The 24,110-nt window shown below is 31.7% G+C and overlaps 1 protein-coding gene across 6 annotated transcripts in view; it reads right to left on the reverse strand.

Moving 5' to 3' along the window:
• Positions 1 to 1,080: 1,080 nt before the first annotated feature.
• LOC121119438 (uncharacterized) overlaps positions 1,081 to 24,110 on the reverse strand; it is a 221,082-nt gene continuing 198,052 nt past the window's right edge. For 5 of the 6 annotated variants that reach the window (XM_071889111.1, XM_071889112.1, XM_040714099.2 and 2 more), the window contains 4 exons: positions 8,257 to 9,299; positions 6,534 to 6,768; positions 3,262 to 3,555; positions 1,081 to 1,882 (listed from right to left, as the gene is read on the reverse strand). In XM_071889111.1, the coding sequence (XP_071745212.1) occupies positions 1,665 to 1,882; positions 3,262 to 3,555; positions 6,534 to 6,768; positions 8,257 to 9,246 (1,737 nt within the window). In that variant the 5' untranslated portion in view covers positions 9,247 to 9,299 and the 3' untranslated portion in view covers positions 1,081 to 1,664. Of the gene's footprint in view, positions 1,883 to 3,261; positions 3,556 to 6,533; positions 6,769 to 8,256; positions 9,300 to 13,037; positions 13,695 to 24,110 lie in introns of those variants that run through there. The other variant, XM_071889110.1, reaches the window with a different exon arrangement.

Here is a 24,110-nt window from a genome sequence, read left to right on the forward strand (position 1 = left end):
TTGAATGTGATTGAACGTATTAGGAAATAAAGTTCCTTTCTCAGGAGTTGAATAATAATGACAATAGCTAAGGAAAAGGAAATTCCTTTTTCAGATTACCAATTCCAAAAAAAAACCAAAAAAGCCGGGCCAGCTAAAAAATACACACAATATAAACGGTTATACATGTCAATTCATCAACGTCAATTTGTTTACCCTTCCCCCCCCCCTTCCCCCACTTAAGTAATAGATCCTTTTTTATATATATATTTTTAATTTTCTTAGTGCATAATTCGTATTTTGATACATTTTTCGTTCATAATTCTTTGGAAATAAATATGTTTATATTTTCCTACATCCTTTATTTAACAATACACAACAGAAGATCAAACTAACGGATCATGCTGAAAATGGGACATTCTTGTAGAAGGATTCTCAACCTTTTTCAGCCAAGTAAGCCCTAATCAGTGCAAAACATTTTTAGTAGTTCAAAGAAGAAGTACAACACTGTTCTTTTATTAAGCTTTACTCCTTCTTATTTCTTTTAATTCTTTTCTCTAATAGATGATGAAGAGTCCGATCTTAGATCTGTGGCTAGAAGGCTTTATATTAATGCTATTTTTTAAATATTTATATATTTAAAAAGCTCAAGTACACCCTAGAGTGCCTCCAAATACTCCGAGAGGTACGCGTAACCACATAGGTATAAGAGCCACTGCTCTAGTACACACACTTAAATAAATATTTGGAGGAAGTTGACCTTTATGTGACGTTTGACCTTAATACTAAACTTGATCGATTTAAAATATTACTTCAAAAGTATAAATGGGTCTTAATGAATACAACATTTTTGAGTTTTTTTTATTAATTTGAAAATCAATTTAAAAACCACAACTTGAGGGTTGCTCCTGATTTTAATTTTCTCCCCACCAAATTACTTTCAAGATATTCTGGAGTCCTTAAAAAATTGTGCCTAAATTAAATCTGCTCATGTTCATAAATTAACCCCCACTAAATACAAGGATGTTGCAGTCTACTGGGATAAATGAACACACCAGAAAAGTAACAGAACGATAAAATAAAATGGATATAAAAGATGTGTAGATATATAAGAGGTATTATTATTTTTCTATGGTCTCAAAATAGCATGTATGTTTGTGTATTTATTTCTAGTGGAGACATTTGTATCCATTCAACCTGTCTCTGATAAATATGTTGTAAATCATATAAACATATGGCTTAGCCATAGCACAAAAAATCACAGATTTTTTCTTCTTCTTAATATGATAATAACAATCTATAATAATATTTTGTAAATTATTTTTTATATAAAAAAATTGGAAGGATATGACAAATGACACAAAGAAAAATTTTGATGAACCTATTGATTTTTATAATGCAAATATAATCAAATCTACAGGACAACATTGATAATATTAATATTGGGGGTTCTCCAATCACACTTTGCACATGAAGCAAAGTGTACAGATGTGTTGTTGTGGTGGTATACATGTATCTCATCAGGTTTTAAACAATGAAGCAAAGAAGCCTGAGGATTCTCTCTCCCTGTTTTCAACATGGGAACAGCTTCTTCTACTCTCATCCCTCTCCCTTTGCTGCTCTTCAACCATCTTCATTTCCTCCTCCGACATTTGGGATTCAGATTTGGCCGGAGGATGTTCTTGTCAGAAGCTTTCTATGGATCGGAATATCCCTGTGTATCCGCATATTCTACCTCGTAATATAGGTAAGAGATTTGCAGTTTCTCCAATGTGATCCAGGAAATGAGTACATTCTACGAGTAGAATGTAAACGACCTCCTGTGGGCATGTGATGGATTTATGTAGAGTGATACGGCGAAGTCCGACATCTTTAGGAAGGTTTTTATAGAGCATACGAGCACCTAAAATATAATGAATGGAATCATGGTTAGAGTTGTAAGTTTTATTAGATAAGCTACAAGCAGCTATGAGTGAAAGGAAATAAACACAAATATCACTCCGTTTCTGAAAGAACATGGGGAGGAATTAAGGTCTGTTCGATGAACTGCTTACGCATAATTTATCATGCATTTTTTTTCCTTTTTATTACTATCCTTATGTAGTAACCATTTAATTTAAAATAAATAAATAATAATAATAAGTGAAGTGCAATAATACAAATAAAAAGGGAAAAATTATGCGTGCTGAATGAGTGTGTAAGCACTTGTGAACCCACCTTTACTCCAATATCGATTCTCAATTCTAATTAAACAATAAATCCAACAAGGACTTAAACTTACAATTAGGGATGATATTTCTATAGGGTGCAATGAGAAAGCGAGAGTGATACTTATGGTACTGTTGGCTAGAAGAAATTTCGGTCACATCAGCTGCCTGTTATATTATCAGGAAGGAAAAAAATGTATTACTGATCTATGCAGTAGAATCTTCAAAATTTGTAATTACTTTACAAAATAAATATATTATAACTTTATTAAGGACTAAAAAGGAAAAAAAAATATCACTAAACCTACGCGGAAGTTCAATATTGATTTTTTCAAAGAGATATGTTAAATCTCTACAAGCTATCTAAGAAAGAACAATATCAGCAACAGTTTTTCCTTTTCTAATCACAAAAATGTTATTTCTTTTCTCTACGAAAATACCATCTCTGTTTATTACTCCCATACAAATCTTCAACGTGAAACGAGTACACGTCAGAGTTGTAACTGCAGGAGGAAAGTTTGTATGTGTGTGGGGTGGAGGGAGGAAGGGTTCATTACGGTACTGTACATGGGCCTAAACGATGAGTATATATTGTGAACACATTCTAAATTTTGTATATTTTTAAATAAATATTACTTAGGTTTGTTTTATGCGTGCCATCGCATGAAGCGGTCATATCCAGTTTTCAAATTTATAATTGTTAAAATATAGGAAACCTGACTTAAGAGGTCAACTGCACTAAGCAGTCGCTTTTTCAGTTTCCCTTGGTCTAGTGCTTAATACAGGTTTGACTCTAAGCATAAAATGTCATCTCAAGCTAGTTATTCCGGTAAAAAAATCCTAGTCAGAGCCTTGTCTCCATCTAAAATTTAGAGTGTTCCTTATTAGATATAGGTCTGGTTACAGGATTGGAAAATGCTTTTTGTTGCCGTATACTTATATGTTATCTCCTCAAAAACAAATAAAATATTGATAACTTAAAGGTTTGAAAAAAATAAAATAACACTGTTCAGATTATAAGTTATAACTCTTATCCTGATTAATCAAAGGGTCACGCATATATACATAACATTACCTGTCCAATAGAGCCAATTCCTTTCGAACTTTTCTCCATCGTCACCTTTAAAGACTCTGTAGATACACACAATGTAGCCTGTGAGGTCATTAATGGGTTTCTTTGACTGATTTTGAACTGGAGGTCGTGCAATGGAAGCCACTTCATCAAATATTTCAAAAGTATGATCACAGGTATAGCCTAACTTGTTTGGATTGAAGGTGTCAAACATGCGAGATCGGGTTTTCTTATAGAAGTTGAGAATCTCATCTCGTGACTTTTGGATTATATAATAATTAATATAAGGATACTCCGCTGAAATGAAGAAGAAAAAATAAAGTTAGGAATTTGTTATGTTTACAGGTTGGACCCTAAACACTCTAAAAAAATGTTTAAACTTATATAACTCTTATTGATCTGGATATATTATTATAAAAATTTTATTTGTAAATTATTGATTAATTGTCTGCAAAGTTTGCTTTATATATTCTTTTATTGCCTCGGTCACGACCAAGGAAAACATATTCAATCAGAGCAAGAAAATCCTCTTTCTGTTTAAGTCTGAAATATCACCCAATATGATAAAGTTTTTTCATATGATACCAAATTTAACTGACAATTGATCGGCCTTTGGACACAAAATGTTTTGATTAGCTTCGTAGGATCTAATAGACGCAAAAACCATTGTCAGTAGGTCTACTAAGGTGTCCCTGATCTCTGTACACTTGGGAGTCAAAATTAACATTATTGAGTACGCAGACATTTTCCTAGAGAAAGGTCTCCTACTACGAGACAATTCCCACAAAAGTAGTGTTGGAACAGTCCTAAGACTGATTTCCAAATCAGTTTTTAGTCATATTTTTATCGGTCTGATCTTTTTGACCACTCAACAGTCCTAAAGACTGATTAGTCATTTCCTACACTACTAGCTATCTTTTTATTTTCTTTACTCCGACCTAGAATTGAAGAATATAAAAACGAAGAAAATGATGAATACTATTTTAAATTTTTTTATAAGTTCTAATCCCACGCCTCCAACATTAAACTTCCGGTATCTTGTCTCTTTGAAAGAGATTATGACAAAACTTCAACAGTGGAAATAAAGCAGTTAATAACTACGTTATTTCAGTTGTTGTAGTTACAATAAAACGCCGATAAGGATTGTACTGATAGGGATACAGTCTTTTTAGTTGTTTATTTTAGACCGATCCAAAACTGCACCAAATGGAAAGGATTTATACAAGGGATGACCAACCTTTTAATATTATGGGCGAGATTGCCACGTGAAATATTTCAATGGGCCTCATAACCTATTGAATTAAATTAGTGAAAAATTGCTTCATAAAACGAAACTATTACAAGGATAATTATTTAATTTAGGCCAAATCTAATCAGGGGTATCTGTAGTATTATAGTTTGTTCGAGAGATTTTTTTTTTTAATTTTTTGTAAAATTTAATTTTTGCTCCTCTTCATAATTTGATCGATTTTGTTTTCTCTGTTTTCTCAATATTTTTTCAAAAAATTCCGTTTTTTGAGAAATATTTTTCAATATTTGTACGTATTATGTCCGTTTTTCGCGTTTTTATGATATTGTGACATTTTTCCTAAAAAATACTTCTTGAAGTGAGAACGGTTGCTGGGCTGCACTGCCACATTAAGAGGGGCCTAATGAGGCCAATGGGTCACAGGTTAGAAATACCTTGTTTAGACCTGGCAACAGGATGGTGCTACCTCACACTAGTGCTACTTTGGCCGTTATTTATTCGGTTCAATCCAGTCTTATGAACGGTCTTATCGATCCGTGGGAGCGGTTCATAGAATTTGAAAAAAACTGGAACTGATTAAAAAAAAAAAAAAAAAAAAGTTCAAGGACCGAACTTTAAAAGGTTTTAGAACCAATATCCCGTACTAAACTAGAGGGTTCTGCTGTCTTCAGTTCTAAATAAGGACTGGTCTAACTCATATACATCAAATATGACCGAAAAATCTTGCGACATTCATATCCCTGGATTTTGACTCTCTACTTTCTACCACTATCAAGTCCAGATTTGAATCTGATGGATTTTGAAAGAAAGGGGCTGCCAGAATCCCCATCCCAATTCGGATGGACTGAAAGCCTCTTTAATTAGGGAATGGGACAGCATTTCTATGAAGGTGATCCGTGTTTGCTACGAGGCTTTCTCTAGTAGACTGTTATTTCTGCAAAAGAGCCCATTTTGAGTTATTTTTTGTGTCACGTAAGTAAAATTTTAGGTTTTCTATAATATAAATAAAAAATATATACACAATTATTCATTTTATAGTATTTAGGATCAACTGTCTATTAGACATAGTTTCATTTCGTAGACATTTTAATTAAGCGTTTAAGAATAATAATTTCACACATTATCTTCAAAATATGAGTAATAATACACCTCAACTAAGATTGTTTGACTTGGATGTCCTCCAATGATAACTTTGCTTCTAAATTATTTGAAATAGCTCATGTTTCAAAGGAATAAGCCTTTGGTTGGTGATATTGTTTGAAAACATTTTAAAGCTTGTCAATTTGAATTCCTTCCTTAGAAATAAAATGCATTGTTAAATGCATAAATGATGCTGAGAAAATATTTGTCAAGCTTTTAATATAATCGAGCGTTTAATACTTTTTTTCATGAAAGTAAATGACTTCTTTTTATTTATGTTTTGACAATATAATATGACATATGTCGTATACGGAGTAGCCAATAACATTGTCTTTAATATGCTATAGGCGTATATAAGTTTATTATACCTATATACATGGCCCGTCAAACACAAAGGCAAACTAGTATGATTTTTCTCATAGTTGAGTCTGGATTACATTAGTATTCGTCGACGAATTATCATCAATTCCTATGAATAATTATTTGCCCTTTGCAAACGCCAAAAATTTCAACCTAAAATGACAAAAATTGATCGTCACCATGAAAGAATGATACATTATCAGATTTTATTTGAAAGGCTATGTCGGGGCCATTAGAGATTCTTTAAATCAAATAAAAAAATTAAACTATAGCAAAAACTGTTGAATATCTGATCTCATCCCAAAATTTGATAACAAAGCCTATAATGGACTCAAATATATCAATGAAATATTTGTCTGTATTAATATATATATAAAAAAAAAAAAAAAGGTTTTTTTCCTTTTCTGGATTTATTTTCAAGATTGTTTTTATGTCGAGAATCACATATATATAATTATTTCTTTCTTTAACCCTTACAACCCATTGAAAAAATAATTTTATAGGAATAATTATAATGATTATTCACCGTCTTTTTCGAGATTCTTGAGAAGTAATCCTTCTGTGCAAACGTTCAGGTCCCGTGCAGAATAAAGCTCATCCGTGGCAAGTTTTTTCTGGAGTTCAGTCGGAGCTGCGAGTGGAGAATCCAAATGGGGATTAAGGGATGTAAGAGGAGGCATCAAATGTAGTGCTATCCCGAGCTTTGGATCCTCTACTTCAAGAATATTCAGAAGAGGAGATCGCATTGGTTCTCTTGGAAGCTGAAAACATGGTTTTTTTTTTCAAAATTAGACCTGGTTGCACCAAACATAATTTAAATTTTTAGTGCAAATTTATGACATTGCTAGATTTAAGATGTCTTAAATTTAATTTGAGTTGGTACGCCCGGGCCTCAATGATATATTAGTATTTATGAAACAGGGGTGAGGAATAAACTCGTAAAAGTGATTAGTGTTGAGACTCGGTCCAAGATCAATTTTTTTCCGGTTTGGTTTTAAGTGGTTTTATCTATACTGATTTGGACCAATATTTCGGCCCAGACCGCAATTTCAGATTTGTAGATCAAAATTTAATCGTTGTTTAATCGGTAACCAATTTTTTCGGTCTCTATAAATGGACCAATTTTCTCTTCTATCCTGATTTATATAACACATTTAAATTCATATTACAGTGTAGTTCAATACTTGCAATTTTAAAATAGACATGACGTCATCAATAATTTATCTGAAATCGTTCTAGACTGAATTTAAATGAGAACATTCTTTTGTTACACCGATATAGACCGATTTTTTTCTATTTAAGACTGATCTAAACCGAATTTTATCTTGAAACCAGACCGAACCAAACTTCTTTAAAGGAAAGAATTAGTTCGGTTCACTAATAGTTATTGGTCTCAGACGGATCTAGGATTTTCAGACCGAAACCAAACACTAATATTTACATCTTTCCCTCATGTTTGTGTTGTTTCTGCTTTATATCCTTTATGTGGCTTGAACTCACACATTTATCTTTCGCCTGCTTTTTAAAATAATTCAAAAGATAATGAAAAGAACAACAACCCGAGGGACAATAATTGATGCTTTGCCAAAAAGTACCTGGGTGATGACCGCAAGAGCGAAAATTTTAAGCCTTTATTAGCTGTTTGTATTTCCTAATTATAAGGACAAGTATAACAGGAAGAAACAGTTTGTTTCAGGGTCAATCTCTTGCCTTGCTCAAGATATGTTGTATTCATACCAAAAAGTGAAAACAAAATATTTATTTCGAAGAAATGGATAGGAAAAGGGATATAATTAAAAAACAAGGTGTGGAAATAAATGTAAGGTGACCAATATCTGTCCTGGGCGTCCGGAATTCATCAAATATTTGGACTTTGTGCATATTTTGAAAGGCAACTTAAATTTAAAAATAAATAAATAAATAGGGAAATCAAAACTTTTGTATGTAATAGAACAAGAGACTTAAATATCTTATATTTGAAAAAAAATAAAAAATACAATAATTAAAATTTGTTAATAAATGCTCTATTAATTTCAAAAATATTAATGTCCCCAAAAAACCCCACTTCATTCGAACCAAGTGTCTTTTTTTTGCAAATCAAAATATGGTCATCCTAATAGGTTAAATATTATTTTCCTAATTTGTAGGAGGGTCACCGTAAGGGTTTTTAAACTGAGGGGGGGGGGGACTCACACCAAAAATGATTCAAATTTGGCCCATGTGCTATAGTAAAAATGATGCTATCTTACCGTAATTCCATCCGGTAAGAATCGTTCCAAGTTATTTTGAGGAATGATGAAGCAATCTTTACTAACAGAATGAAGATTTCTGGGATGAGTATCCCTTCGATCATGAGGTCTCCTCTGATCGTTCCTTCCTCTCCCTCCTCCTTCATGAATCATGGAACGTGGAGGAGGATGAGGTACGGAACTAATAGTTTTTGTATCTCCTGGCCGGAGTAAATGTCCTCTTGGAAGAGGTCCAGGGGAATCAGGGGATCCGTTCATTCTTGGAAGAGTCGTAGGATGAATTTTTTGTAAGCGAATCGAAGGTTGGATTTGTCTGGGTGAAGAAGAAGAAGAATTATCTGGACGAATTCTTTGTGGTATAAAGGAGGGTGGAGCAGGGTAATGAGGTGGATTTCCGTTCATCACAGGGTCACAGGAGAGTCGATGTGGATTTTGTTTCTCTCTAAAACTTCCTCCCCCTCCTCCTAATCCACTTGAGGATGAAGAGGAGGCTGCCGTACTGTAAGATCCACCAAATCCAGGAATACGACTCACTGATTCACAATGATAGCTATTAGGTCGCTTATCAGGCTTATCAAGGGCGTAGCTATTTTTCTTATCCGTATTACCAATTGGAAGATGAAGATGAGAGGGACCGTTTTGAGGGTGAGAATGATGATTTCCTGTAACGAAACTCACAGTCTTATTTTGTCTATTATAATATTCATGAAGGCCATCAGGAGACCGAACTGGTGGCGGTGGGGGAGGGGGTTGTTGTGGAGGTTGTTGCGAGGGTGTGGTAGATGTTGCTTTTCGACCCCATGCCATGAGTTGCTTCATAATTGAAGAGGAGCTCCCTGACCGGCGGCTATCGATGTCCCCATCAGAGGGTCGAGCTGGAAAAAGGAGATGAGTTCTATATTGGCCTTCTGGATCCAAGGATAGAACTCCATGATCACCTTGCTCTTCTGTTCCTCGATTTCCACGGTGATGGGATTTGCCCTTACCCATGATTCCAGATTTGCGGCTACTTCCGGATTTCCGGGAAGTTGTCGCTCCTCCCTCTGTAAACAAGGATAAAAAGAAAGGAACATTAATATACAATACATATTCATGATATTCATTATTGAAAGCGTCAATTAATAAAAAGTTCATAATTTTAACTTTTATTTAACATAACATGAACTGAATTCACTTGTTTACAAAATGGGTTCCACATGTGTATTTCAGACATTCACTTTTATTAACAAGAGCCACAGCTTATACTATGACTCTAATAAGTAAAGAGAGACTCGTGGTAATTTTTTTTATTTGATCAATTACGCAGAGATGGAAATACAGGATTTGAGTTAGAAAGGAAGAAAATTCGACATAATGATATTTTTTATAAAATAAATAACTGACCTTTCGAGATGTTAAGTAATTAACTTTCAATATATTTTTGTAGATTGATGTAATATATGATGTTATTATGTTTCACTGATTTGTATTTTATAATATATAGGATATTTACTATCACAAACCTCTTCAGAGCCCTGCATTAGCTAAAAAACCTGTTTGCTGTTTAATTTAAACATAAAAATAACAAATAAGAATAAAGAAGCGAGCAAAATTGTCCTAACTGACGTCCTTGCACTGAGTGCTGCAATATTTCAAATTTTTCTTAAACGAGTGAGTTCTCAATTTTAATAAAACTATACAAACAAATAGCAAAATCTTATCAATCAAGCAAAATTCATAGATATCTATGTCTCAATGTAAGAAAAACAGAGTCACGGGGGGGCACTGTATATAGTGCTCCTTGACATATAATATAGAGATATTTTGATCTAAGAAATAACAATGTAGGCGTAGGTGAGAGCACATATAACAGGTAAGCTGTTTCTGCTTGTATTTTTTATTGTTCTCTGATGTATATCATAACTCCTATGCCTTTATAGTAATGCTGCTATATAAAAATTAATTTGTTTTGTAGCATACAACGAGAACTGTTTTCTTTTGTTTTGTTGGAGAAGGCTTTAGAGATTAAGAACTCATCAGTCATTTTCAAACTCTTTTAAGAATTATTCATTCATTCTTGAGGAGAGAACACTTCATATCAATTGAATTAAGCACTGAGTAGTTACAAATAGTAGTTAAAGTAAAAATAATAATTCCTGGGAGATTTATCCTCCCCATTATTAATGCAAAAGGTGTCTTTTAGCCGACGGCAAATTTCTCTGGCAAATGTCGTGTACTACAGCTAGTAATCAATAATTCAAATGACAATGCAAAACTGACTGCATTATCCAAGACATATTGTTCCTCCATAGAAGTTTCTTTTACTTCCTACTTTTTAACCAATATCTGGAAGAATAGTATTATTATTATGATAATTTTATCCATAGTCTAAAAAAAACCTACTTTGCCAAAAATAATATATATATTATTTTGTCAGTCTCCTTTCGGCAAAAAACCCCCGTAAATTGTCCACACCAATACAATAACAAACAAACAAGAACATAATTCTTATTTAATATTATGTATGTTCATAGTACCTTGCCTACCCTGTCAAATAAAAACCCATAATCTACAAATTAAGGCTGTAATACATTCCATTTAAGTTATGCAGATCTATAATACATTCTTTTTGTAGTAGTAGGTACAAAAATCAAATTATGCGTAAAATCACGTTTTGGATATGCGTTATATGTGTTGTGTTCAAGTGGTAACTTGTACAAAATAAATTGTACAAGTTGCGGAAATATATTCATAATGATAAAATTTTCTTTAGTCAGGGCAAAACCACACCATGGGAAGACTAATGGAAAAAATATCATCTTGAATTATACTGATACGTATGAAACTGTCTACTTTCGCGATGTTGTTCTTTTTGACTCGTGTTATTGATTCTGGATAGGTAGAGTTATAGAACGTAGGCATTTTTGATATGAAAAGAAAAAAAAATAATAAAATAAAAACCCTGGAAAATTAATATGGTAACCCTGACAATTTGTTGAATGTTTCAGAGGAGAACAGCATAGCTGTTATGACCAGGGCTTTATATTATTTTTTTCCTCACCTGTTCTACAAAAAAAAAAAAAAAACTCCTGTTCTGCAGTTTTTATACTTCTGTTACATATTGCGGGTGTTCAGGATGTGTAATCTGTGCTCTAGGCATGTACAAATAGTTATAAGCAGGAAATAATGGCTGTCGATGTAATTTTTTTTTATAATAAAGCAAAATTCAAGGATAATCCAACATATTTTTGATTTTTTTTTTTCCAAAATTTTCTTTTTTCAATTTTTTTTTCAAAAAAATTTCAAGAACCAAACCCTCCACAAAATATAATCTTGCAGACGCCCCTGTTTTTAACACTTATTTTAACAAAGTTCTGGATAATTCGCTTTCTTAGAGTAAGAAAATTTTAAAAGGAGTTTAAAAATGATTCTACCGACAACATGTACTAATTTTTATAGTTGACATTATAATTTACTTTGACTTTTAAATTGTAAAAATGAATCATTTTTGTTTGAAGATTGTAAATGTTTAACTGGCTCCATATAGTTGCTCATTTTCACAACTTCAGATATGTTTAAGGAACTTATTATTATAAATACACTCAATATTTCTAGATATTTTTATCGTTATTTTATATAATTTATATAATAATATCGAATGAATAAATACAAAGTTCTTGGTGGAAAAAAATCGAACAATTCAAAACTACAAAAATTGATTAATAATTACCCTAGGTATGGGTATAATGTAATATTTTGTAGATGGCAGATATATTATTTTGTTTGATTTTTTTTCTATTTTGATGAAAATGACTTATTAATTACGAATATTCTATAGAAAATAATGTTGCTCAAATGCTCAAAATTATAAATATATCATAATGATAATAGATTTAAATGAAAAGATAGCATCAATAATTAATAATTAAAATGACTGATAAAGCAAACGAAGAACTTTTAACTCCTACCCGACATATATACTAATATAACATGTTATTGCTTAATACAAAAATAATCTTCAACAAAAAACAAGTAATGTCTGTTTAATTTTTGTGCTTCATAAATACGTACAGTTTAATATAATGAACAATTTTGGTAAGTTTTATGCTTTATATTCAAATTTCTGGGATGAGTTCAGATATCTCAAGGTGTTATCTATAGTTGAAAGCCTTCATTTAGATTATAAAGCCTTCTATGGCTCTGATCTGATCTTGCAAAATAATTCCATTATTTTTAAAATCAATCATTGTTACGATGAATTTTGATAAAATCCTTCTAACTTGTTTTTTGTTTTGTTGATGAGCCACATATATAGAAGGTCAGAACTATTAATATAAGAATTCTCATAATGACATTCAACAGGTGATTATTATTTACCAATGAGAGGGGGGAGCAAGAGAAGGGAGAAGACAAATAAAAAAAAAACGGCGAGTCAAACATCCTCTTGGAACGAGGAGTATTTTTTTTTTAAAAGACTTCTCTCTCCTCTGTCCGTAAAAGGATTTCCTCCTTACAGAAACGTATTAATCCCTTAGCTACTATTTAGGTACATGACATCAAAAACAATCACAAAAACAACACACATATGCATAACAGGGCAAAAAAGAAAAGAAAAGTAATTGTTACTATTTTGCAATTTTACTTTCTTCTGGATACTAAGTTATCTACAATAATCTCGTCGACATTAAAGCTTAGTGAAAAAAATTGGACAATTGTTGTACCCACATAATTTAAACTACAAATAACCTTACACAAATCAATAAGTTAAATTATTTTTAGGCAAAAGGGATGTATGTATTTACCTGAAAAACGTTTTGCGAAAACTAACGACATTTAGAGTGTCCATAGAAGATGTTGATATATCATTTTATAGAGTATAACAAGAGCACTTTTACATAATAGGAAGTCCGTTATGAATGTATCATGAGTGGTGTATTTATTATGTCATATTTTCAACTATTGACCAATATTTTTGCTTTTTTGAAAGACGCCTCTTTGATAATGTCAAGTTACTGTTTGATTCCTGTTTGTTTTTATTGCCATTATTGGGATTACATCCTCCCATTGTATATGGTGAAATGCTCTCCGTCTCTTAAGGCTACTCACGCTCTCACTCACAGTTAGGTATATGAGCGACTGCTTTTACATTTTAGGGAAGGTGCTTTCTAACTCTTCTTTAGTTGCTTAATACACACATATATATTTAAAATCATGTCAGAGGACATAAGGCGAATATTCTGAACAGGCGGCCTGCGAGTACATTTGATACATCTCGAAAAAATTATTTAATTATATTAATAAAATAAAAAGATAAATAATTTATCCAAGGCCAGATCAGAAAATTTGATTAAAGATTTATAAATTTCAATAATTTAGATGGTGTATTTCAAATGGTTAAGTACCCATTTTTATCACTGTCCAATGGTGTATAAAATGGTTATATATATGAATTATCATTGATGTGCGTATATTTTTTAAGATTTTAATAAAATATAAATGCAGGTATGTTAAATTGAATTTTGTTTGTTTTTATAAGTAATTACTCTTAAGACTTGACTACGCATCAGTCATCCCAACATGCGATTTTTTTCTTCATGAAACTCCTATTATTATTTTTTCATTTTTGAGGAGAGAACCCTTCATATGAATATAAGTATTCTTGGATTGAGTAGTTACGTGTGAGTGTGCTCATAAAAAATGGGGGCACTGAGGATTTCCTATGTAGATATTTTTTTATATTTTTAAAGAAAAAAATATCCTAAAGCTGACGCCTAATTGATCCGGCCAATAATAAATGCAACTGTTTCTGAAATTCAAATCTACGGGATTGACCGGTAGTCAAGTGAATAATTGACAAACAGGCTCAAGTCATCATCTTCTACCGAAGAATTCTGAATTGGATTGCTTCCAGAATTTCTTCTAAAACAATTATGTCTTCGTATTTTTTGAATGTTTGGATCAACTTGGTTGTGCGAGTCTGTTTTCACTGAGATGAATGCGGTAAAAAATAAATCTCATACTAAACTCACTCATGAGTACTTAGATCCAATAATAAAGATTTCCAAAGTCAGTCTGGATGCGAACTTTAAATAAAATGGCTAGAAATTCACAATTTCCTACAATTTCAAAATTGCAGTCATTTGAGTTATACTAAAAATATTCAAATCTCAATTACTTTTAATTATTTATTGTCCAATAAAAAAATAAAAGCCAATTTTTCATTAATGTGGACCGTGAGATGATCTCTTCATCTCATTTTGCCCAACACCCAAAAACTTATGTGAATCTCTCATAGGGAGTAAAGGAGAGTGAGTATAAGTTTGAATAGTATAAATATAAGAAGTCAGACAGTATGGATATTAACCCTTAAAGGATCATCATATATGCATAATTTTTGAAGGGGTGTAAACATATTGGATATTTTGTTAATACTAAAGAGAATTGAAATCTACTGTCTCCAATTAATCCTCTGTTAATGTCCTTGGGTATTAATATAACCAACCAATTAATTAGATATTTTAGCAATATAAAACTTCCTTAGTAATTGTTATACATGACAATATAAAAAGAGTTGAAGAAAACATACAAAAAAAAAAAAAAAAAAAAAAGATAGTATAGGGACGTAGCTCAGTTGACATCGTACTCAGGAGAAATTATTCTCTTGAACTCAATGAGTTCGATTCACGGTATATCCTAGATAAGGAAATGTTTATTTATCTACTGTGATGTAAATCTGCTGAATTTTTTTCCTGGCGCATTTAAAAAAAAAATTAATAATCTGAAGAATAAATTTTCTTTTCCTTAGTAATTGTCATTATTATTTAATTCCTAAGTAGTGAAACTCCTTTCCTAAATAGATTCAATCATATTCAAAACCTAATTGAACATTCTTATGTACTGATAAAAGACGGAACGTAACCCTGAAGATTTGTTACAGAGCTATATGTAAGGGTAAGCCCATGTTGGACTCAGAGTCTAATTGGGATCGAAGTTTGAGTAATTCTAGCAAATGCCCTTATTTATATCCTTTTCTCCTTCCTTCTTTGTCACAGCTGATTGTAGGTGATCTAATGAAACTTCAGAAGCATTATTCCTCCAAAACATTCTTCAAATTGTCAGGGGTACCATGTTGATTTTCGGTTTCTTTTTTTTAACATGCTCATTATACACAAGATTTTCATAACTAATCATCTGTTTGGACTTAAAGGATAATTCCTAAGTTAGTTGGAGTTATTGTAATACAATAATGTTCACTTATAACTAATCGGTGCAACTCCATCTGACCAATTAAAGAAAGCTAAAAAACAACACCCTTGAAAATCAACATTGTAATCTTGGTAATTTAAATACTGTTTTGGAGGATAAAAGTTTAGCTCTCATGAGTTTTCATTAGATTATCTGGAAAAAGCTGTTAGACGAAGGAAATAAACAAAACTTTCTCTATGTATCTTGCATGAATATAGGTAGGATTTACCCCGTTCTTGATCCTTCATTCTATTTTGAGTCCAAAAGAGCCCTATATTTATAACTCCCGAACAAGTTCTAAGCGTTACTCTCCGTTATTCATGAGCACACGCTCAATTTTGTGACTAATTTATACATAATTTGAATTCTCTCTTCCATAATATTATTATAATGATAACTTATTTGAAAAAAAAAAACACACACACTGTCCAGGTTTGTAACTATAAAAGTCTTGAGCATCGTCTGAGGTTATATTTTTAACAATTCTACATGAACAAGTTGAATACTTTTTCCCCATTGTATTTTATACCTGTGAATTTAATAAACTTTAATAATATTAATTGGAGAAAAAAATATTCAATTTTGTAAACTACAGAGAAGAAATTATTAGTAAAGTAAAAAAATTAATTCATGTTTTATACTTCCCCCCTCCATTCCATCTCTCTTGTCATATTCACCCTTGGGGTAGAAATGCAACAAAAACGCATAAAAACATTATTTGAAACCTCAACAATTAATTACAAAAATTTGCTAATAAATTCGAAACTAATTAAGTACTTATCATTCCAAAAAAGTTGATTATAGGAAGTAAATGTATGATAAATTAAGAACTTACATAGAAAGTAATTCAAATATAGGTCTAACACAAGATAATACTAGGGTATATCAGGTCTCTGGTGAGAACAAAGTATGTTGTTCTATTTAAACTTCTTACTATAATTATTTCAGTTATTCTTAAACATTATTTATTATATACTGCAACAAGAAATATGAACTTGAAACCAAAAGCATCATGGAGTACTTTAGTAAACACTCAGCATTGTATACTATGATTTTTTATTTGTTTCACTCTCTTAAGAACTTATATCACTTTCCTACGAGTTATGTAGCAATAATTATGAGCTGAAATCCGATGTCATCATGTCTTGTTGGTCAATCTCTCTGCTCTGATTTTTACATACACTTTATTAAATGGATAATATTTATTCATATTTAATTATAATTCACATATGCTAGTGGAAATGAAAAGCTAAGGATAATTATTATCACTTATTCCCCTCTTAATATCAATACTTTGTTATATGAAAAATGGGTCGAGGTAACAAAAAAACAAAAACAAAGACTAAACAAACATTCACAACTAAACCTTTCCCCATTTATGAAAATCTGCTTTGTACTTTGACGTTTGAACAATGAACCATTCTCATTCTGAGGTGTATTGAATAATATATCTTCAAATAATTTACACCCTTACTATATATTTTGTTTTGTTGTTTGTATATGTATATAAATAAATGATTGATTAACGTATTATTGTATTTTAAGAACAAATGGAGAAAATTTCTACAACTCTTTATGTATCACTACTTTTTTTAAATGTTCCTTTAATGTGGTCAATGAAGTTGCACTGATTAAGTAAACATTATAGTAATACAATTAATGTTGTGTCGATCCTTATTTGGGATTGAAGTTTTCAGTTTAGTCTTGGTCCGGTCCAATACAGTCCTACATATCAGTCTTAAAACTGATAAAGTTCGGTCCTTGACGACGTCACTCAATTTTATTTCTTCTTTTTTTATCAGTTCTACAACTCACAGTTCGACGGAACGACGATCTTATGAACCGATCCTAAGACTCGACTGGACATAATAAATTAGGACCGATCTAACAATAATTACATTTACTCCATCTTTTGTAAGAGTTATGCTTGAATATTCATATTGATAATTCCTTCTCTACAAGCGACCGAGTATCACACCTCAGCACATTGAGTTCAAGAGAATTATTTTTCCAGAGTGCGTTGTCTATTGAGGTACGTCGTTACTCTTTTTTTATCCCTTATACAACCTCATGGCTTAATCATTAGGGAATGTAGTTTGAAATAAAAAAATAAAATATATTAAGTATACTTCTGAGGAATTAGTAAACAAAAAGTATAAACAATGGTACTCTGAAGGGGAGTCATCGCCAGGTTTCTGGCCTGTAGGAAGTGCTTTTATATTGGGAGAGGGGCAAGTCTATTCAGGGTGTGGAACCAAAACATAGAATTTTACTAAAATACCCGTTAATATTCATCTAAGGACTTTTAAAGTGGAAAATGTCTGGAGAAGAGCAAAAATCAAAACGCGTGTCTGATTTGCTCTGCACACAAGTGGCTCCCAAAAATCGGCTGCAAACATTGTTAGTGTGTCTTTCTCCACAATATACAGCATCAAGAAGGCCCCGGATAAAAGTAACGGTGTGAGAAGGCAGTCAGGATAGAATAACAGTGCAAGAGTTTTTGCTCGGAATATAGCCGATTTCTGGGGCTCTAACTTTTGTCACAGTTATCGCCCGCTATTAATCCATTGGATTATGCTGTGTGGCGTGTTTTGGAGTCCAAAACCAATAGAACGTCTCAACATCTCTGAATTCCACAATTACTAAGGAGTGGAACAACCATTCTGAACAGTTTTTAAACGTCAGACATATTGTGGAGGCTGTCATTAAAGAAAAAAAAGGAAATATTGAAGGAAGTTCTGTCTGAAGCATTTCTCTTTACGTTTTATAAAAGTAATCTGTCTCTAAAATTGTTCCTACAGGGTGTATAAAGTAAATCCGGAAGAACTTTAACGGCTAATTATGAGACTTGTATAAGAGATAAAAAGATTACTTTTTATAAATTTGAAAGCCACATTCAATTTAAAAAGATTATTTATTATGAAAGCCTTCCTTCTCCATCAAGATCTGTATACGGCATCTGAATGCCTTGCATGTCTTTGCTACCTCGTGCAGATCCATGTCCATCATTGTATTGACGATGGAGGCCTTCAAGGTTTCAAGTGAGACGTAATTATTCTTGCAGGTAATCCTCTCTACCCTTCCCACGTGTAAAAACCATAGGGATTTAGATGTGGCCTGTTGGCTGGCCAATAAGGAGGTCCAAGAGCACGCCTTAGGAGCAGGTGATGAGTCTTTCTGGAATATGTATGGCTTCCCATCAGTGATTTTATTCATCCATGGGATGAACATGTCCTTGAGGACGTCCTTCGTCACCTTCTGGTCCTTTTTTAAGAAGTGGGGGGGGGGTATAACTTATCCCTCAGTGCTGATGATCGCCAAGACCATTACTGAAGCCGGATTATTTGTTTTCATGAATAGTTGAACCTCATCAGGGTCCAAAAATATCCACCTATCGCTTTTACAATTCTGCTTGGCGTTAATGGTGAAGATTTTCTCGCTTGTAACCACATTTGCTCTTCATTTGGTTAATAGGAATCTTACCTTTGCCCATTCTGTCTGCCTTATTTTGCTCTGTTAGCAAATGCTTTGAGGCTCTAACCCTAGACAATAAATGTATGTCAATCCTCAGGGCATTTTTGATGGTCCCTTTGCTCACGTTGCAGTCCTTGGCCAGCCTTGCAATTGGTGTGTCTGGATAAGTGTCAACTGATCGTTTTAAGCCACCTATCAACCTTTTAATTTGGATTTTATAAGATATTGTTCAATGGGCTGCTCTCTTAGACATTCCCTCCTCATCAAAGGCCTTAATTACGTCATAAACTGTTGATTTGGGTTATTTGAAGAAGGGAATTATCTCTTGCGCGTTGAGCTTCGATGATGGAAATTCTCCTAACTATTTCCATCTTGAACGACGAGATACTCATAAAATCTATAATTAAATTCGACAGCTAACACATTTAGCTTGTAACAATTTTTCAATTTATTATCACATAACCTCCACAATTCTCATAATTAGCCGTCAAATTTATTCTAGATTTACCTTATCCACCATGTACATAGCACATTTTCCGAAAAATAAAAGTTATTGTTAAAATTACAAGTTTTACTTCTGCACCATCTATATATATTCCTTCCCCTATTATCTTATATAATATATCAAAATCCAGCAAATTATGTTATAAAACTTGGATCAAAATTATAAGTCAATTAAATTTTGTATAAAATCGAAGAAAACGAAAAATAGTTTTTGTAATATCAAAAGTACTTTTTTTTCCGCTATGTCACTTGTTAGTAGTTATTTTGTATTTCACGTTTTTCAAAATCAACCAATAAATTGCAATTGTAATGCCTAATTTTTGAAAATATTACGTAGAAATCCCATATATATAACTACTTTGCTAGAGATTTTGATAAATTGATATTAATTATAAAAGAATAGCCTTTGTTTACTTTAATAGTAAAAATGAATATAAAAATTTATTTAAAATTACACCCATTAACAATTAGGATAGATATTTGAATTCCGAACAAAATTTCATTATAAAATCTACCTCAAAATCGACTATTTCTAGTATTTACCTGTACATAAGCAATGTATTAAACTGTATTTAATGAAGTAGAGCTTCAATACAAATTTAAAGCACTGTAAAAATACATTCTTGCTCTTATCATTGTCCTGTTTAATTCATTATTATTGTTAATTAAAATAAATTATGTGTTGTATGTCAAAAAAATGATTATAAGAATTATTTTTTGAGTGTATTTTTAACCCTTGGTATTTTAATCAATGGGTACCTTGTGCCCGTAGTTACTTAGGCGTTGGTATATACAATTGATTACAGTTATATCAATTGTTATCATAATAGTTTGATTAAAATATATATCTTATAATAATTCTGTTATTAGTGTTATGCATATGGAATTTCAAACAGTCGGAGATCAGTCTGAATATTAGTAAGTAAGTAGACGTTAACAATAGTCAAGCATGTTCCAATGATATTTTTTAGGGGTTTGATGTAATTAAGAGGCTATTTTTAACTGTAATAAAACTTCATTTATCGTCTCCTTTTCTATATCTCTGTCCATCTCTCTGATTCTTCATTCTTCTCCTTCTGTATCTTTCTATAAGCCTCCCTCTGTTTTTCTCTTCTACCTTCATTTTTTGTTTCTATTCCCATCTATTCAGCTCAAAAGGTAGATAAAATTATACCTTTTTTTAAATACTTATATTTTTGGGATAGATATTTAAATATTATTAACTATAATGTAAAAATGTGTAATGAGATATGTTTTTCATTATAATTCCGTGAAAAAAGATGCAAAAAAATACTACTCTTAGTTATATATAAAAATACTTCAAGTCACTAAGAGTGAAATATTTTTTATTTTAACAATAAATTAATGTGGTCAAACATGATAGTAGAAAAATGTTACAGACAGGAAGGACATGTGTATGTACAAAAAACATTTAGTAACTACCTAAAATGAGCTTAATATTTTTCAGGGATTTTAAAATGAAGAATGAAAAGATTTATTAAAATAAAAGTTTGTTTATTTTATTTATGAAATTATTATATTCTAGAATATGGTGCATGTGTTGCAGGACTCATTGGAAACAAAGAATGAAGTTAGAAAAAAAAGAGAAAGAGATGTAGAAAGAGATTGAGGGAGAAGAGGAGGAGAGAGACAGCGAGAAGGAAAAATATATAGAAATAGAAGGGAAAAGTGGGTTTATTTCGGTCAGAAGCAGTCTGTTAATTACCTTGAAGGCCCCAAAAACATCATAGAAACATGCTTGGTTATATTATAGCTCTACTTGCAAAAATTTCAGACTGATTTATTCTACCATTTTGGTTTCCATGTGTGATAACACCAAAAACCTAATTAAAAATTTGTATATATAATCCGTACACAAGTTGTAACGTGTATAAGTAAATTGAAAATGTTGTCATTCTCAAAATTAAATAACCATTAAGTGGATAATTTAAAAGTACATCTGATGAGGATGGATAGTTGAGTGATTGAATATTCCATGAATGGTCAATAAATCAATAGTGTAAATTTTTCACCATTTTGATGAAAATGTATAGTTTACGGAAGTAGTAAAAAGTCCTAACACTACAAGTCTACGTCAAGTCTCAGTTCAAGTCCATCATTATAATATTGGCTATGGTGAATAAATTAGCTGTTGCCTATATCTGATCCGAAAAAATGGATTTGCACGCTAAGACTCCTGTAAAAGGTATTCTTAAAACTAATCATATTGTCATGGTTAGTTATAGGTACAAGAAAGAGCCGTCAATCCCTCAGTTCACGCATTAACTCCAGGTCTGTATCTCCTGGTATCCCACAGGAGACGAATTCACAACCTTATCTACATAATGAGAACTTTTATCTCTTTTCAAGATCCTCAAAATTGTCTGAAAGAGTTTAGATCTCTCTTAACTTACTCCAAAGATAATATGTAATTCACGTTGCAGCCCTAATTATTAAAAGGTTCCAAAGGTTGAATTTCAACTCTTTCCATTTACGTGATCTCTAATTTTGAGATTAAAAAAAAAAATATGATGTGCTGGCAAAATTGTAAATCCTATCCTAATATAGTGCTTATTGTGCTAAGTATTTTTTTTATCAATTAGTTTGAGTCCAAGTCGAGTCCCGAGTCTTTGTATTGTGAAATAAAGTCGAGTTGTAAGTCTTGAGTCCCAGAATTCCCCACATCTACTAATTGGTCGAACGTATTTTGTGGCACATTATAAAGTTACTCATAAAAAAATAATTAGCTTTGATAGGTCCAAATGAAATAATAACATCAATATATACTTGGTAGTTAAAATAACTGTAATGAAATAATTCGATATGAGACGTAGAAATTATAACTCTAACAATCTGTTTATGTACAAGTTACAACTTGTACATAAATTGCAACTTGTATCAGGGGCGTCAACAAGATTATATATGTTATACCTTTATAAATATATATATATATATTTTTAGGGGATTTGGATTAAAAAAATACGAAAATTAAAGCTATTCACAACAAATTAGATATTTTGGAAAAAAATTTTAAATTGTAATTTTTCTAGTAAAAAGCCAAAATTCCTTATTTTTTCTTTTGGGAGGGGGGAGGCTACAGCCCCTCTATCCCACCTCCTGCAGACGCTCCTGTGTACACAACATTCTGTTGAATTATGGAAAATGTTCAGAACTTATGATACTCCCTAATAACATCTCAACTTGATCAATTCATTTCGTTCAAAAGGAGAAGTTTTAATAATGATAGAACATTAATATTTATTGAAATTGCTTGTAGGTAGTACGTGTGAGGGATTAAGTCTTTATATCCCTACATTAATAACATGCATTTATCCCTAGGTATATGAAAATATGTTCAATGATCCATAGAGGGGAAAATAACAAATTTACCTATATTGACATAAAAAAAACAAATACAGGACTTATCACAAAAGAATTTTAATTTACTTTTTCTTTTAATGCTTTACTTTTTTCGTACGACCGAATCAAATTAGTAAACAAAAGGCTTTCTCATTCTTCCTGAGCATTAAATGCAATTTATAATTTTAAGTGAAGAAGCGTAGAATACTTTGCATTATTATTATTATTTAATGAATTATGATTCAAAGACATGATATAAGTGACTTTGTGCCATATTAAATCATTATTTATGCATCCCATAAACTATGGATAAAATATTCACTATTAAATTAGATCAAATTCTCATTAAGTTACGAAACTTTTTTCAAATAACATCAAGTGTTGTCACTGACGTCAGAAATTGTCTCATAATTGTAGGTGATACACATCTTGAGGAGTTCAGAGATGATCTTTCTACAAGGTAAAGAGACCAACCTCCACTTGGATACTGATTTAACTTCATCTAATGACTTTAAATATATATACAATGCAAAAGACTTAACATTTGCACTGTATAAAGTCCCCATGATGTATATCATAGATATATTTTGATCTAAGAAATAATAATATAATCGTATTAATGAGCTATTGTCCGTGTGTGCATAGAGTATCGAACGTGTACACTCGAGCAGAAGGTGTGTTGACAAAGTAAAAAGGTTTGCAATGTACATTTGGAATGCTCGATTTTCTCTTTTTTTACAACACTTGCCACGAACATATATTTACTATTTTAGATATATAATATGTTTAGTTTGTTTGTGAGAGGCATAAATGTTAGAAATATTTAGGGTGTTTGGCAATTTTTTGCTATTGAAAAACATGGATGAAGAATTAGCATCAAATTTTGCGTAAAAAATGAAATTAAGTTCTCCAAAACACTTGAAATGTTGACATTGGTATGTATATAATGAAACTATTTTGAGTAAAAAAGTAAAAATAATAAATAAAAGTGCTAAAAACTCTTCCAAGAGAACTGCTATGTTTGTTTTTGTTAGTCAGCACTTGAGAGACTAAAATATTAATCAGTCATCTAATCATTAGAGTTTAGTTGTTTCTAATGGAATCAATCACAGGCAAAGAAAGTAGAAGCAAAACAACGGCAATTAATTAAGATCATGGAAATATGCATAGGCATCTAATGCCCTCGCCAAAAGACCTAAACACCGCAAATTCGTGACAGTTAAAATAAAATTTACAGCCCCCAACAATGAAGACACCCCCGCCAAATGTAAAGAAAAAATAGCAAAATCCAC

The sequence above is a fragment of the Lepeophtheirus salmonis genome, chromosome 6, assembly GCF_016086655.4.
Source record: "Lepeophtheirus salmonis chromosome 6, UVic_Lsal_1.4, whole genome shotgun sequence".
In the NCBI taxonomy this organism is placed as follows: domain Eukaryota; kingdom Metazoa; phylum Arthropoda; class Copepoda; order Siphonostomatoida; family Caligidae; genus Lepeophtheirus; species Lepeophtheirus salmonis.